Source organism: Hirundo rustica, chromosome 10, assembly GCF_015227805.2.
Source record: "Hirundo rustica isolate bHirRus1 chromosome 10, bHirRus1.pri.v3, whole genome shotgun sequence".
NCBI lineage: Eukaryota > Metazoa > Chordata > Aves > Passeriformes > Hirundinidae > Hirundo > Hirundo rustica.
This window is the reverse complement of record NC_053459.1, coordinates 13429814-13445663: the sequence shown is the minus strand read 5'-3', so window position 1 is coordinate 13445663 and position 15850 is coordinate 13429814. Positions and strand designations below refer to the sequence as shown.

Sequence of the window (15850 nt, the reverse complement as noted above, 5' to 3'; positions counted from 1 at the left end):
TGTTACAGGTATCCCATCTTTCACTTGCAAAGTTACAGTTATCCAAAGGTTCATGCTTAAGTGAACACAATGAGATTTTTTTAGAAGATGCACTGATCTTAAGTTATCCTGACTACAAGTATTCCCCGCTGAATACATAGCAAAAAGTAGCAGGCACTGCACATACCTGTACAAATGATAAGCAGAGGCCTTATGTTTTATTTCTAAGGAGCAGGGAAGAAATAGCTTAATGAGTGGTCATGTTGCTAGTTAGAATCCTTGTCCCTGGAGGCAGATTCTTTAGACAGAATTGGTGTAGTCTCTTGAAGTGCCCTCAAATATACTTTATAAAAGAAAAGAATTTGTTTCTGCAGTTCTGCTGTTCTTTTAATTACTGTGTTGTGGTTTTTAGTGAAGCTGGATCTCCCTTGTAAAGTGGATTTGGGTTTCAGTTTGTATTTGGCAGATAACCCTTGTTTGCTTTAAAAGTGAGCAGATTTAACTTCTGGCATATCATGTTACTGGTGAACAAGCCTGTTCAAAGAACAAAACTAAAATGAGTGGGGAATGTGAGAAGGGGGTGAACAATACACCAGCAAATTTCTTTTAGAGTAAAAAAACTTCAGTTTTTCACCATTCCTTAGCTCTTCACACTACTAATAGGCTAAGAAATATAATTTTCTTTTTCATAAGAGTCCTTCATTGCAGAACTGATGGTCTGTCATTTGCTTGGTATAGGCTTTTATTCTTTGTGCTGTCAAACATTTTCTGATTTGCCTACTTAATGTGGTTTTACTTGTAAGCAGACCGAATTTCAAGATGGTTTTCTCTGTTGCCTATCATTCATCACTTTTTGTCACTTTGGATTCCTAAAACTCTGTGCTCCAATTTTTCAAGTTTCTGCTGTTCTTTTAATGTTCCCCTCTAGTTTCTAAATGTTCCCCATCTGTGTTTTCTTTTAGTATTGTGTGATACCTGATTTGAATCAGTTTTCTGTAACTTAGTTTGAGATATAATCTCTCTTGGAATTAATATGGGAGAAAAATGCTGTAGTATGAAAAGACCACATTCTAGCTAAAGAGGGAATCTGACCATAAATATAAGTAAAACTTAGTATTTTACTACCTGCTATCTGTAATAATTAGGAAAATGTTAGAACTTCTCCTATGCTAATGCATCCTCACATTATTAACATGTGTTTAGTACATATTCAAATGTGTTGATGTGTTGAAATATTTTTGTGAGCTGATACATAGCTGTACACAAGAAGAAGGAAATTTTAGGTATAATTTATTATGGTCTAGGTTTCTGGCTTTATAAAAGTGTAATTGTCAACTCTTATTCTTGTGAACCTAATGTGTTCAGGGTTCATAGGTAGCTTGCCTATACTTGTACATACTTAATGTTTGCATTCTGAATAGTAAAAATGGAAACTTTTTTTTTTTTAGAGGGTAGATATTATCATATAGACACCAAGTTTCTAGAAACTTTGTGGATTTGGAGCAAATCCAGGATAAACAGAAACTAATCCCCTCATTAAGTGGTTCATATATGTCTTGCCATCTTTCAGTAGTGAGTCTATTCTGGTATCCTCCATGGAGAAGTGGAGGTGAGGTATGGGGATTGCTGTGCTTTTTGAAATGAGAGTTCTGCAAGAGGAATAAATGGCTACCTCCACTGGCAGGGACTTAAAAGAATAGTAGCAGAATTGAAAATCAGTGTCCTAGATTTCTGTTGCAAAACAGTTGCACAAATAACCCCTTCCCATAAATAATGTAGTGATCTTCCTGGCTTGGTTGCTGTAGATTGCAGCTATAGAATCCACATACACCACTGCCTATTTTCATACACAAAGTACTCTCTGTCGGGGGAAAAAAAAAATCTTTACTGGGTGTGCTTGATTGATGTATTGATGTTAATGCAGCTACAAGACAAATTTGCAACTGAGGGAGCTAATGTGAAGGATAGATTTAAAGGCAATTTGTATCTCTTAGGCTGCTTTGCTCCTGTATATCTAGGTCACTTAATGTCTTCTGCAGCCCTCACTGCTATTTCTTCCAATCAGCAGCTCTAAGAGCAAGTATAACTTTAAAAATTAATGTAAGCTGTTGGTAGGAATTTGACTCTTGCTCAGAGGAAAGATACAAATTGAATTTGAGAATTCAATTTTCTGAACTGGTAGAGAGCAGAAGTGCAATGTCTGTAAGAACACATAGGACTGGAATGCCAGCAACAGTAGTTGCAACTCTCAGTTGTGTGGTATTTCTTTTGAGGGGTGGCTCTATAAAGGAATTGGTTATTGTGCCCCTGTTTCTGACTCTGGGCTGTTGCTGGAAAGCTACAAAACTGCAGCTTAGATTCCTTACTAATGGCTGGGTCCTATTAGCTTTGGGCTTACCGTGCTTGTATGTTTATCCTCTATGAAACTGGTGCGATTGAAAATCAAGAGTTTGCAAATGTGTTTAGAAGGTTTTTACTTTGAATAAGAGACCAAAAGCTTTACAGGTCAACTTCTTCTTTGTTTGCCCTTCCTTTAGCCTATGCCTTTTCTGATTTCTTTTTTTTTTTTTTTCTCATTAAATGTGTGTGTTTAGGAACGTGATTGCAGTTGTGGTAGCAAGTTTGATACACTTGTACTTCATAGGAACACTTTTGAGGCTTCTTTATATTATTTTTACTGATGCTTCATGGAGTGAGCAGGTTGTCAGTAAATAATGTAATACAACCAAATTTTTGTTTCCCAGAAATTTCCAGCTGAGTCTTCAGGGTTATAGAAAAGCTATATAACTATGACTGGTAATTCTTACTGTTAAGTTTCGTCCTATTTCTGCTACTTGACTGAAAAAACAGATGATGACCTACCCTAATCAGCTTTCCTTTTCCTAACTTCTTGCAGCTTCTCTCTTTCTCTTGCTGATTTCATCAGTACACTTCTATTTCTGTGGTCATTTAATTGAAACATGTACAAAACAGACGTTTTATATTGCCCTTGAACAGTAGATTTCAGCTAGCCAAAGGCCACATTAGTTGAAATTACGTATACCAGAACTTGAAACGTAGACACCCATCCCTTCCACTATTCCAGTTATTTCATGTGCAATTATTTCACGTGCTTCTGCTGTTCCTGCTGCAGCTTATGCTCCTGGGGGTGGTGGCAGAAGCCCAGAGTGAGTGGGGGCACAGAGAGCGAGTTGTTTGTGCGGTGGGGGAGGTTCATGTGATCGTGGTGATCCCTATGAATTTACCCATGACAGACGAAGCTGTATCAAATTTGTTTTGCAGGAGAAAGATGTAGTTAAAATCAGAATGTTAGAATAACTATCAAGCCTAACTGCAATTTTTTTTTTTACATGTTTAGATATTCAAGAGTTTTATGAAGTGACCTTATTGGACAATCCAAAATGTATTGATCACTCTCAGCCATCTGAACCAATACAGCCTGTGAATACCTGGGACTTCTCCAGCCTTCCAAGCACAACAGTGACATCAGAAACATTGCCGAGCAGCCTTAGCCCCAGTGTAGAGGTATGATATAGAAATCTGTTCTATTTTTCTTGTTGAGACTATTAGTTCAACATTGTTCTCTAAGTTTCCTTCATTTTATAAAATATTAATTTTCAAAGAAAATGTACATTATTAAGATCAACAGTCATAGGGGATTTAATTATTGAAACATTTAATAACATGTATGCATTTTCCCTAGTCAAAAATTTATAAACTCGTTTGTCAAATGTACCATTAAGTGACCATTAAATTGGATTTATGCTTTGATTTTTGGAACCTCGCTGACAGTTTTAGTATGCTTATACTCATCCATACTTGTGACTCTTGAGTCATTACTTCATTAATTATTTGGGAAATCTGAGGCTATGTCTTTCTGATTAGTAACCTTTTCAATCTGATCATAAGAAATTCTCTGTTACTTCTGTATCTATGCTCTGGAAGGACTTGTTTTTGAAAACTATATGCAGTCAACTGTCATTAGAGAGTGGTGAGAAAACTGATCAGGAAAATGCACACTGATGTACGTTTTTCCTAAAACAGAATCTCTCTGCTCAGTTTAAACTTAAAATATTCCTTGAGTATTTTCACATCAGAGCTATTATTTGTCCCCAAAGAGGTGAAGCTGGTTCGAAGTGTGCCTTGGAAACTGACAGCACTGGAAAAGGTGTGTGAATTTCTCAGTAACCGAAGGCAGTGTGCTTTGCTGATCCATTTTCATGAACCGATTGTAGAGCTCAGGAGGAGCATTGGGAGAGATCAGCTGAAGGACTGGTGCTGCTGCCTGTAGGGAAGCTCGGGAGCTTGTGCTGCTCAGCAAAAGTGGCTGGGATGCCTTAATGAGTGCACCTTTATCAGGGGCTGCTGGGACCGTGTAAGAAGGTTCACTTAGCTGCAGATCATAACTGTGTGATGTGCTAAAGAGTTTGTACAGTTAAAAAAAATGCTTGTGCTCGTTCTAGCTTTTTTCAAATCTGTCATATTGAAGCTAGTATAAAATACATCAGGAATGCTTTAAAGGAAACTGTAGATGAAATCCAAAATGTGTATTCTTTTGGAAAGATGGCCAGTAGATAAAAGGTCAGCCAAGTCAGAGGCATGAGTTACACATTGCAAAGAGCAGCTTTTAAAATATCTTTACATGAAAAAACTGAACAGTCTAGGAATACTGTATTTTTCCACTTTGTAAGCAATTGAACACTGAGGAATTAAAATTCTAGTTGAACTTGCAGTGTGGGAATAGATTATTTTCTTTTATTTTTTGTCAATCTTGGTAACACAAGATTATTATTAAAATTTAAATTGAATGTCTCTGTGGAATCTCTTATCTGAAATTGCATAGGGCAGGCTACTGTCATCACACTCACCTTAATGAATTGTCATGTTTGGAGGAAATGGGGTAATGCTAAGGTATATGAGAAATAGCATGGAAAAGGCCATTGTGATATTTCCCTGTATGCCACCATCTAAATCGAGAGCTTCGAGCTGTAGAACATCCCCTTCTGCAGGTATGGTGGGAATGGCATCTCTTAGGAGCAGGAGCAAAAGGAGCTGTAGACAGGAGGGTAGGCAAGGAGAGGCAAGGCTTATTTTGTCTGCTGAGGTGTTTTCAAATAAGCTGGTACTAATGTATTTCATGTTTGCATGTGCAGAGAACTTAATGAGGCAAATTGAAGTCATTGCATTTGATTCCAAAACAATCGGTTTCTTAGAAAAGGCCTGGGTAATTTTTGAATCTTAAGGTGAGTCAACCATGACATGTTAAAGATGAGAAGAACATGTTATTCACATAAGTATGGTGTAAGCCTCTTCTCTTCTACTTGGCTTTGCTGGAGATATTGTCAAATTTGAAGTACTGTGGGGTGAAAAAGTTGTTTAATTTCAGTGCTTAGAAGAGATAGACATGAAGGATCTAAAGCCTGGAAAGAAGTGAGGATTGGGAAGATTTGGTGCTGCTTGAAAGAATTGAGCACTTAATTGGAAAGAGAAGCTTCCTGTATTTATAGAATATGAAAAAGATAATATTTTGCTCTTATACGAGACGTGCTAGACTTACACTATAGAAACAGACTTACAAAACATTTAAAGTATTTTCCTTAGCACCGGAATAGCATAGTACATGGCCACTCTCCCTTATTGAAGGTCTTTTGAGGCAGCATAATGGTCTTAAAGGGCTTAAATGTTTTGGGGTTTTTTTTTTTTTTTTTTTTTTTTTTTTCATCTCTGTAGTGCACCTAGGAACAGTGTAATGAAATTGAGGATTCATGACCCTACCAAACCATTTTGTTATTATCCAAATTCTAGCAGCCTGGACTTGAAGCACATATTTGCTGCTTGAGATTTGTCTTACGATGTTGCCACTGTTGGACGTTTTGTGCTTCCCCTGTAGGAGAAATGGATGTCTGAAGCGGGGAATAGTGTGGATGTTAAATCCAGGCTTTGTGATTATGCGCTCCCAGCTCCCTGCAGAAACTGTTTCCAGCCCATACAAGTGTAGTGTTGTCCTTGTATCTTTCAGTGTCGTAGATGAAGGTGCAACTTAATTACAAAGTTGCATTTTTATTTTTTTCTCACGTGCAATTGAAGGCCAGCAATCCAAGACCTTGTCCTCGACACTGCACCAATGGCAGCAGGCACATTATCATGGCAAGGTCGCTAATGCATTGAAAGGAAGAATTACCTGATTTGGGAAAGCTCACCAGAGATGTGTCTGTTCTCAGCTGCAGTGTTCTCATCTCCAGTACAGTCTGGTAGCCATTCTAGTGTTACCTAACAGAACCTGATATGCTCCGGATTACTTTGTTAGTTTTCTAAGTGGCCTGGATCTGAACATTTATGGCAAAGCTGCCTGTCTTCCTTCATATTTTTTGTCTTGAGTATCATGTGAAAATCACAGTTGTTTGACCTTGAGTATATGAAGGTCAGGTTTTAGGTTTACTTCCAGTATTTAGAAACATAGCTGCATATATTGGTGTTGATCCCAGTTCATGTGAAACTGAAAGCAAGCTTTTCTCCCAGCTCTGTCACTTACAGTAAATGTTACCTTGTACTTCATTAGTTAGAATACTGTTTCCATGTTAAGTTGGGAGCTGAACAAATTTGAAAAATGGTATTTTGGTGTTGGTTTAATTTTTGTTTTTCTAGTGCATCTGAATGTCTTAGTTTAGCTTTCAAATATAACTGAAAATTTTTATCAACCTTAATTCTTTCTTCATTGGTGACTTTTTTTTTCTTCTTTATGTACTGCTAGGCAATACATTTCCCTCATTACTTTAAAATTTAATAAAAATTACAAGGAGATATTATCATGTATTCACAGTTTATTTTCCACATACTTGCTATGCATAGTATGTGAAAACTTACGTTTTAATGCTTAATGCATTTTGGTTTCAGTAATGCTTTTTTTAGCTACTTAGGATATTTTAAAAAATTATTTTCTATTTAGTTTTAATAAACCCAAGGGCACAATAATTCCAGCACAGCATGTGTTTCATAGAGTGACTTGTTTTGCTTGCTGAAATTTACTAGAGACTGGGGGGGACTTGGGTTTAGTGTATCTGATTTTGTTCATAGCTAGTTTTTTAAAAATAAATTCTCCTTTTTCAGACTTTCAAGGCTGCTGTCCAGTTCAGTGCTAGTTCATTAACCAGACACAAGCAGATTGGCACACTGTATGCACTTTGAGATTATTTTAACTCTATTCTGTGTCTTGCCACGCTGGTGAATCTACAGGTGGATGAATGGATTTTTTTTTTTTTTTTTTTTTTCTTGCTTGGATATTGTTAGCCTTTGAAGTAGTGTATTTCAACACTGTTTCTTTTGCCTTGCTGATATTTTTTTGCTGTAGTTACTGTGGGCCAAATGAATATTCTTCCAGCTGACACTTCGATGGTGTATGTGAGAAGTGTTTGAGAGTGGGAATATAATGCTACCCTAAAGAGATTAAGGATTGAATTACAAGAAGTTTCTACACAGCTGACTTTGGGAATGACTTTTTAGCAATGCGTGCTTGTGTATATACATAGAGTAGTGGTATACAAGCTTAGGTTGCCTGAGGACTTCTCATGGCACGTAACCTACTTCTGCTTTTTCCTTCCTGCTCCTGAATCCAAAGACTGGAGTTTGAAATCCCATAGGTTGTGTATTAGAAAAAGTCAGAGCTGCAGACTGCAAGTTTTCCTTCTCTCAGCAATCTGTTTTCTTTTCCGTGCTCTATATTTCCTGGAACATTATTTAACAGTTTTATTTGTTTCAATCTCCAGTACAAAATTATGGGGGGAAAAAAAAAAAAAAGAGAGAGAGAGTGATTCAAGGCAGTGATGAAGCAGGAAAGGAATGTTAATCCTTTCAGTACTAGGAACTAGTTTAAAAAAACCCTAATGTATGCAATGCGAAAAGAACGAATGGTTCATCCCTTTCCCTACGTACATTAAATACTGAGCTCAAGGGTGCCTGGCGAAGAGAAGAAATGTGGAATAAGATCTCGGCGCTGTGCGAGAGCCGAGGGAGGGAGCGGCCTCGGGAGCTCCGTGCTGTGATCTGTGCTGCCATCTGGAGGTGGGACACTTGGGGTTTGACAAATACCAGGCGGAACTCGAATCACTGGAAGAAATCTCTGACCTAATTAAGTAATATACTGCTAAGGAAATAGTCTTGCAACATTCTTTTTTATCTTTAAGTCCTTAGGATTTGTTTTAATATGTTTTAAACCAGAGAAGTTAAGATGTTTAGCTTGAATTTAAAAGTAGCCACAGTAATTTGATTTTAGATGTTGAAAAAAAACCAAAAACCCACTGAACAATGTCTCAAAGGAAATTTTTTGCTTTAGGACATGGAACTCAATCTGGAGTCTCTTACAGTTGGGTGAGGACACCTTTGTATTTAGTGGATAATGGTGTCTGAAGGACTTTGGTCTCATCTGTGGTTTTCCCATCTATCTGCACATGCCCAAGTGTTTAGTGTCTGGCATGTAGAGACTGGCCAGCTCTCTCCTAGGGCCTTTTGCCAAATTGTTTTTTCATACAAAGAAAGCAAAAGAGGAAGTAAGGAAACAACTGATAAGCCTGCAATTTCAGCTAAAATTCGATGCCAAGGCAGAGTGGAAAGGAAACTCACTTAACATCTTGCAATTACAAAATAGCTCAGTATCACCTCTGAGGTCAATTACATTGTGAAGGATTTTGACCAGCTAAGTCTTGAAAATCTTAAGAACTGGAAATGCAAAAATTTTCTGGTCAATCTGTTCCAATGCTTGACTAGCCTCATGGTTAAAAAGCTTCACCCTATTTTTGACTGAAATTTCTGTTTAAGTTTATTTGTAGTTTCTAGGGTTTTTCCATCATGCAACATGTACTTGTCTTTGTCTTCTGGCTAACCCCCCGTAGGTACTGGAGGGCTGCTTTTAGGTTCTGAACTCTTTCTCCCAGCTTCAACAAGCCCTGTACCCTCATCCTCTCTTAAAGAGTCAAGGCTTCTCAAAACCCTCTCGCCATCTTGATGGCCCCCTGCAGAACTTGCTCCACATTATCAAAATCCTTGTATTGGGGCCCCATCATGGAATGCAATGTTCCAGATGCCCTACTGGAAGTTCTGGGCAAGGGGAATAATAGTTTTATGTTACTCCTGGATGTGTTTCTATTACTGCAGCTCCTGTTCACCTCCTTTGCTGTTAAGGACCTGCTGCAGGCTTGTGTTAGCTTTGCTCAGTATCTGTCAGTGTGAATATTTTGAAAAGGGATAAAGTTAAACTAACCTCATTTTCCCATACAATATGGGAATTTTCTTTGTTTACAGAGCAACCAGTAATGTCTTCTTAACCTTTTTAAAATTGTGACAGTTTTGTATAATTTCTTAATAAGATAAGCTGATGTAGTCTGGAGGAAATAATTTTGGATGCCTGGCTCCTAGTGCAATGGAAAAATCTATTTAATCAGTAGCAGTTTGTATTCAGAATGGAATGGTACATCAGGCAGTTAATCAGGATCTTGGTGGAAGTCTTGTGAGGAGATACTTGCATATGTAGAGTGCATTATTAAAGTGCAGGGTGCTCCAGCTCTGTTTTTCTGTTTCTGAATTTTAACTCCAATATCTTCACCTTCACTTTACAAAGTCATCCTTAACCTGTTGCATTATCAAGTTGTACTGGTGAAAATCCCTGACCTATTGTACTATGTTCAAATACTTTCTTTGCCTTAATATTTATAAAGATTCAGTACTGGTTAGTTTGATGACATGCCATGTCTGGTTGTTGTGCTCCTAGTTATTGTACTGGTCCTTTATGCCTGTATCTCTATGTGTGTATTGCCTGTGATTTATATCAACTCCTTCTGTGCACACATGATGTGCTTGTTTTATTTCAGCAGCTAGTAAAGTCTTGGGTTACTCAGGAACTTCATTGCTTTCTCTGTGTTATCTGTACAGTGAGGAAATGGTATTTGGCTTGCTATGTATTTTGCCTTCAATACTTGAAATCCAGGCTGTTTGTACAAAGAAAAGAATGTAAGTCTTGAACCAAAGCTGAAAAAGTCTTCCAGGGGCAGGCTTCTGGTCGAAGTGAATTCAAAAGCAAATAAACAAAATCCTGATGCTCAGTTCAGAATGTATACATAAGCAATAAAACTCAGCTATTTCTAAATTTCTCATTTTAGAAGTAAATAGACAGGTAACAAATTCACTTTAAAAAAAATCTAATTGTTTTTTATAAAGTTGTAGTAATTACATCTTGCAACCAGATTCAAAAGTAGCTACATAAATTATGACATCTTACACTTTTAGTGCTGTCTTTACTAAAGTAGCTGAGAATGCTTGCAGATATGATAGTGCTTGCACGGAATCTTTGATATGTCTCCTCAAATATGCTGAGGTTGGGCATTTCACATTCCCTTGTGAGGCTGAGCTGAGCCTGCTTCTCTGGTTACACCTGTGACAGCTCTGTGTTTTGTGGCTTTTCTTATAGAATCCAAGAGCAAATTAGCATTTAAATAACCACATGCGCTTTTAGATTTGTGGATAGATAAAGAAATTATTTATCTGTAAAATGAGTATTTTCCAGAGCATTGTTTTCATTTGCATGATTTATTTCTATGCATAGTTTATCTGTGCATGAATTTTCCTTTGCTTAGTTATCTGGTGGCTTTGTAGATAGGATCTGCCACACTGGAAAAAGAATAAGCCTGTGAAGGAACAAAAAGTGACTGCCAAACACAACCTGAAAGAATTAATTAGTAATTCAAGGAAAGAAAAACCCATTTCTTACCTTTGTGTTTCTCACATGAGAATCATCCTTTGTTTTTTTAATATTAATGCCGTGAATAGTGATGAATGGAAATGCATTTTTTCCTTCTGGCCAAGCAATACAGGATAGTTGTTACTGGTTGTTACTGAGAACACTTGAAGCTGACAGGACAGAAAGATTTATTTTTAATAAGAATGAATGACATTGAAGAAATCACAATGTTTCTCACAAATTCAGTGGAATAATAGTTATTTTAATGACTAACAGCACTATGTGAAAACGTCTTACTCTTCAGTGCATGAAAGGATGACTTTTCATGAATTTCATGATTATGATTCAAGTTTCAGTGTGTTCTTTAATATCTTTCTGTTCCTACTCACAATATAATTTAAAGGAAAGAAGGTTCTTAATTATTTTATTGAATTGTTTAATTACAGTAGTTTTACTTCTGGATTTTTTTTACCTATTTCTCATTTTGAAAAAACTTTCTTCTGATCTCCAAAATTTAACACATATTTGCTCATTCAAGGAGTTTTTATGACTTGTTTTCAGAAACCTGTATTATTTTTTCTTATGAAAATGCTGAACCTCCTGAATGTTTGAGTCATGGTCAATATTTTTGAACATTTATTTCTTCTATATAGAGTGTTTCCAGTGAAAAGGCTGCAGAAACTGCTTTTGGGCCAGGAAATACTTTTTTAATGCATAGTGCTCTTATCTTTGAGTGCTTATTTCTCTGTACACTATATTTATGAAAACGTGTATTGGTGTTTGCCACAGTCTTTTGGTCTACTGGTAGGGAATTTTTTCCCCTGTGTATGAACATTGTTAGATGAAGATGGGTCTTGAGAGAACCATGTACAGTAACCAGAAGGACTTTAACCCATCATAGTGGTGCAGTGCTTGGTAAAGGGCTCCAATGTACCTTGGGACTTGTTTTGAGATTACTTCCTGTCTGCTCTGAAGTGTTTAGGGTGCTTGTTCATGATGAGCAGCCTGATCCACAAATCCTCAACAAAGAAATGACTTTTCCTCACCTCTCTGGATAGGTCTCTTCTACATCTCATAGTCCCATTGGCAATTTGAAGGAAGTTATGTGCTTGCTATGACGGGACTATTGGCTCTTGGGTCTTGTTGGAAGTGTGGCAAGTGGGAGAGGAGAAAAATTACATATTAATGATCCTTAGTTCTAAAAGCATCCCAAAGAAGGCAAGAGAACAAAAAATTGAGAATAAAAGTGATGGATTCTCAACATAAGCTAATTATAGCCAGGATTAATCTGCAGGAGCTTAATCTTCTACCAAGGTGGCTGAGAGAAGTTTCAGTGCTGAGCAGGGTTGTTACTCTTTGCCCTTCGTGGACAGAGCATGAGGTACAAGCCAAGTTTCCGTGTGCTGTTGGGGTTCCTAGAGCTGTTTGTGCAAGAAATGTACATTTGGATTGACTGCATGTCTTGCATTAGTCATTGAAGATGTTTCTGGCCTACAGACTGGACATGAGCCAAGTTACCTAAAAATTCACGTTCTTAGTTTTTCTTAACTTTTTGGATACTTGCACTGAGTTAATTTCTCTGAACCGTACAGTCTTCCCAAAAGAACACATGGGAAATGCGAGAATTTGTGAGATACCTTGTGTGCATTTGGCTGTGAAAGTAATCCCTCCCTCCTTTTTCTGACACAGGAATGTTTCATCAGCTTAACTTGTTCTTTTTTGTTTTTTTTGAAGTTAGAACTTTTAGCCTTTTGTCTGGGTTCAGCCAGTTTCAGCAGTCTGAAATATGCATATTTTTTCCCACTGGTGCTTTGTAGCAGTGAGAACTTCACCTAGGTGGTGACAGCAGAAGTTCTTCACAGATTTTACAGACAGTGTAAAAATGAAAAAAATATCTCTGGCTTGATTTGGACATACAAGGTAAAAATCATCATCTTAGTGGTTGAACGGTATAAGATTTATCTTAGAATTCCATTCAGGTTTGTCCTATAAAGATATCACCTGCCCACAAAATAAAATATGTGATTTTGGAGAGATTAGTTTCCTTATATACCAGGTCACCCCTTCCCCCCCTCTAGTAGCCCACCACTTCCCTCAGTATTTTTGGAAGAGCTGGGAGCAAAGTTGCAGAAAGTTTAAAGGGTGTGCTCTAGACACACAGTATATTCTAGAGTTGTTTTGATGCAAAATACAGTCAGTTGTACAACTTGGGGTAACAGCAAAATGATGCAGATAAGATTTAATAGTTTGAAATTACTAATTGAATTTTTTTCAATATACTTCATTGTGTTTGCATCAGGGGTGGTAGGGGGGGGGACCTAATAGGACAAGATAGTGGGAACTGAGTTTGCCAGCTGCCTTCGATGCCTCTTGTGGGAAATGAACGTTATAAGGTTCTTACCAAAGTCAGGTTAGTGTTTCAGAGTACACAGGGGGTTGTTTGTGCCCAAGTGTTAGACTTTTCCCAGCCGTGCTAATTAGGCTGAGGAGACAATGCCTGTGCATTCAAACTATGCCTTGTCACTGCATTACAGCCTTACAAAAGGAAATGAAATTCTAGGTTAATTCAAGGCTCAAAATAGCATTTCTCTTGCAATATGCATTACTCTTTCCTTGCCACTTTCTGCTCTCCCTGATCTACATGGAATATTCCATTCATTACTGCTTAGGAAATCAGTTATTTTGCAGTCTGCAAATGCTGAAATGACGTTAGAGGAGAAATACTTGTTTGCAACCAAAACTATTTTTGAACCAACGCTTCATTTTAGAAATTGTAGCCAGCTAAGAAAAGCTGAATTGAGATTTTTTGCTGTAAAATAATTTTGTATTGCATTTCATCAAATGATTCCCTGTGATGCTCATGTGTTAGATAATCCTGACAGAGGAGTATATGAAATAGAATACGAAGAGGTACTTAACTGGTATGGAACAGGATTTGACATCTTTTGTAGAATATTTTCAAGGATACATTTAAGTTTTTCCGACATAGATAACCAAAACAGGTTAAGAATTTTTCATGAAACTTAAAGCATTTGTATTTTAGCCTGCTGCTTTTTTCTCCACGGTGTTTCTACCTCTGAATGAATCCAAAGGGAAACCTGGCACTCACTCAACTGTTTTGACTATTAAATAAGTGTGCTTTTTCTCATTCTGTTGAGATGGTGTTTAGCTGTGACTGAAAATAAACCTTTTAAATGTTTGGAAATATACCTGCTATGCTGAAACAATGGATTGCTTATGCATTGTAACAACAAAGGTAAGACGATAAAGCTTTTGATTAATGCCTACTATCTTGGAAGTTCTTGTTGAATCTTTCTTCCAGTTTTTACTACCTGTAATGAAAATGTCTTGACGGTTTTCTAGTGTTGATCTTTTTTAAACGTTAAACTGTACAGATCATCAAAATAAATTCTGTACTTGTTGCTAAGAACAATAATAGATGTTAATGCTTTGAAGAGGTAATTATGCACATATTGAAAAGTGTAGTAGAATGATTTTTTTTCCCCTCATTCTGCAGTAAGGCACTCTTTTGTAAAAATTCACTCTCTTTAAACGTGCTAAAATATTAATTTGCTTTTTATTCCAGAATAAGAAATTCCAGATTATATTTTACATAATCTTTATCAGGATATGTTTAAAATAATCCTCAAAGAGAAGAAGATGAATTTGGCAAGTCATGTTAGGGATGGATATATTTCAAGATACTTTATTATTTTGACATCTTGCTGCTTTGAGATGAAGATACCCAGATAAGTTAGTGTCATTACTTCTGTGCTAAGATAAAGTTTTATGTAAGTTTGTTTTTAATGCAGTCCACTTATAACTGCTAAAGATAAAATCTGATGCATAAACGTAATGTATTAGTACTGTACTTGTGAAATATTGACTTGGTGAGTTTGGTTTTTTTTGAGGCTTTTTATTTTCCTTCAAGTAGTAAAATTGTTCTGTATTCCTCCCCTTCCCTGCATGTTGAGATAGACAGTTGCTAGTTTAATTTGTTTTTGATAAACTCATTTAACTTCTAGCATTCTTCTGGATAATTTGAAACCATAAAATCTGTTTATATAAGCTTCTCCTTCTCAAGAAGTAGAATAAAATCTAACATCTTTGAGAATATTAAGTGGATTTAATGATAGCTTTTATAAAAGAAAAGATGCTTTCCAGGTTTTTGACCAAGGAAGCAAAGGCTGACTGGAATGAATGAAATTATCTTGTCTCTCACTAGCAAAGGAGTCTTTCTGATGTCTGAACTGTCACAGTTCTTTTGGAAGCTAAATATACCCTTTTAAATCATGTTTGAGTGGTATTAATTTGTGGTGTTTCAGCTTTATTTATTTTCGAATACATTCTTTTGTACAGTGAGATAGGGATTGGATCTCGATTGCTTCACTTCAGTTATATTGATATGTACCTTAATATTATTGCACTTATTTTAAAAAAGGCAGAGGCTGAGCTGTCATTTTTATAACGAAAGTGCTTAACTTTAGTTTTATTTTGTGCATTTGTTCACCTTCACATATCTACTTGTCTAAGAGCAGAAAGATAACTTCTATGGAAAGTTAAGCCAACAGAAAACATTCTGTGGAAAAAAAAGGGTTTTTAGTATGATTAGCCTAGCTCTGTGGGTGCTAAGAAATTAAGACTACTCACAGAAATGTTGCACAGGAGAGGGAGAGATCATCTCTGCACAGCACAGAACTGCACGGGGTTAGGCTGATGGTGCATTTCCACCTGGAGTTAGCAGCACTTCTCATCCTTCCTGCCTGCTCCTTGGGTAGTTTTGGACTCATTTAACTAAATGCTGCCGTAGTACCTTGTAACTTCAACTAAAGCTATTTATTTGAAGTGGGGCTTAGAAAAAAACTGTTTGCTTCCCTGTGTACCTGTGTGGATCTAATTACTCAGAAGTTGCAGTCTAATGAAAAGTACATTCCTTGGTTTTGTGCATAAACCTATATTTCAAACCTCAAGAAAAATCAATGTATGTAAATAAGGCAATTTTGAAATCAGCATTAATGTAATGCATGACAGGATTAGTAAAAATGTTAAATGCTTCCCCTTTCTCTATGCTTCCTCCTTGAGTGGAGGCATAGTTGAAAGAATTCATTGTTACTCTTTATTTCTGTCTAGGGAAGAGAAGAATTT

General features: G+C 36.8%; 1 protein-coding gene across 22 annotated transcripts in view; it reads left to right on the top strand.

Moving 5' to 3' along the window:
* Positions 1 to 15850, top strand: part of DLG1 (discs large MAGUK scaffold protein 1) — a 146792-nt gene that overhangs the window by 11374 nt on the left and 119568 nt on the right. For all 22 annotated transcript variants that reach the window (XM_040073683.1, XM_040073680.1, XM_040073688.1 and 19 more), the window contains exon 3: positions 3338 to 3504. In XM_040073683.1, coding sequence (XP_039929617.1) covers positions 3338 to 3504 — 167 coding nt within the window. The remainder of the gene's footprint in view (positions 1 to 3337; positions 3505 to 15850) is intronic.